At 53.2% G+C, this 1,610-nt stretch overlaps 1 protein-coding gene across 1 annotated transcript; it reads left to right on the plus strand.

The window, feature by feature from the left end:
- Window positions 1-279: 279 nt before the first annotated feature.
- Window positions 280-1,218, plus strand: SETTUDRAFT_71967 (uncharacterized protein; the record flags this gene model as incomplete). The annotated part of the gene is made up of 1 exon (XM_008033133.1): window positions 280-1,218. A coding segment is annotated over one exon (939 nt), but the record flags the coding sequence as incomplete, so codon positions are not given.
- Between the last annotated feature and the right edge of the window lie 392 nt (window positions 1,219-1,610).

A 1,610-nucleotide genomic window follows, 5' to 3' on the forward strand; every position in this document is an offset into this window, starting at 1 on the left:
CTACAGAAGCAAGCATATGGTCATGAATTTCTATTTGTGAGATTTTTGAGATTATTCAGTCATGGTGCGGTGCAGAATTAATTTTTTTTCAATTTGAGAGTTGGCGAATTTGAACCAAAAAATGAAAGTCAAATCAAGCCACAGCAACACGGGTTCCTAGGTGAACCGGTTGAACGTCGGATAGCCAGGTATTGCTATAATTAATAAATAGATAAATAAACATAGAGACACAATAAGACTAGTACTCGCACTCCACTTGCACTGCCATTACTACAGACCATGGATGAATTTCGAGATATTTTTGTGTACTTACCCACCCATCGCATTGCTATATGCAAGCGCCACAAGCAGGGTATTGTTAAGTCGCAGCTGCGCACCCATTTAAACACCAAACATCAGGAGCTGGCTCCCCACACACGTCGCAGCATAGTACAAGCCACCAGCCAGGAGCCATGGCTGCGCAACTGGGCCAACAATGCAGACCAGGTCATGTTTCCACGCCCAGATGCTGCGCCGCTACCCCATCTACCCGTGTACACAGATGGCTTGAAGTGCTGTAAGTGTGGGTATGTTAATCGCAGTGAGAAGCGTATCCAAGAGCATGGCTTAAAGCAGCACAACTGGATCCACCCACGCCAGAAGACGCCAGGACGACCATCCAGTACGCGGTCCAAGTGGGCTACTGTCGTGTGCCAGAAGTTCCAGAACACCAGCACGCTGGGTCGACTGTTTGAGGTCCAGGGCGTTGCACCCGCTGAACCCGACGACGGTGATCACGAGGAGACAGAGTTTAGGCGCGCATTGACCGTCTCAGCGACGCAGATTGACCAGGTGGTAGAGAACAAGAGCGCCAGCAACATCATCGAAGAGGACAGTAGCCGGTGGGGATACCAGACATGGTTGAACCGAGCAGGCTGGGCACGACACTTGAAGGGGCTAGACCGAGCATGGCTGCTAGATAAGGCACAGTTACCCAGCTACCGAGAGCGGGCATTGCGTGATGTGTGTTGGGCAGCGGAGATGGTGATTTGGAAGGCGCAGCAGGTGTCTCACTCGAGTGTGGTGGGTATGCCGGCCATGATGCATATTAACCGGCGCGAGCATGGAGCGAGTGGCAACGAAAAGCCGTTCAATGCGAGCCAGACCGAGCCGACGATGAAGAAGTACCGCATGGTGTGGCTCCAGATCATCGCGTATATCTGGCGGACGTACGAGCTGGCTGTGGCACCGTCCAACTCGAGTAACGAAGCACAGGGTAGGCGGCCGGCATACTGCTTGACTCGTGAGCAGGAGGCATGCTTGGAGAAGATGAAGGAGATTACTGGGTATGACCGAGAAGCGGAAGAGGAAGAGGAGGAGGAGGAGGAGCAGGAAGCTGCTCGCTTGGACAGGGACATGGATGATGGTGACTGTGACAGCGAGGGGGATGGGTTGGACGAAGAGCAAGCCGTGGCACTGCAGGATCAAGTACTTGGGTTCATGCTTGCGCTGCTCGATCACAAGCTAGCAAGCAGCGAGTATGAGAGTGGGTTGATCAGTGGCATGGCGGTGCTGGGTGTGAGCGCCGATCGGGCATGGCTGGATCCGCTCATGTATACACCGAAGCAGTC

This window comes from Exserohilum turcica (assembly GCF_000359705.1).
Source record: "Exserohilum turcica Et28A unplaced genomic scaffold SETTUscaffold_9, whole genome shotgun sequence".
Taxonomy (NCBI): domain Eukaryota; kingdom Fungi; phylum Ascomycota; class Dothideomycetes; order Pleosporales; family Pleosporaceae; genus Exserohilum; species Exserohilum turcicum.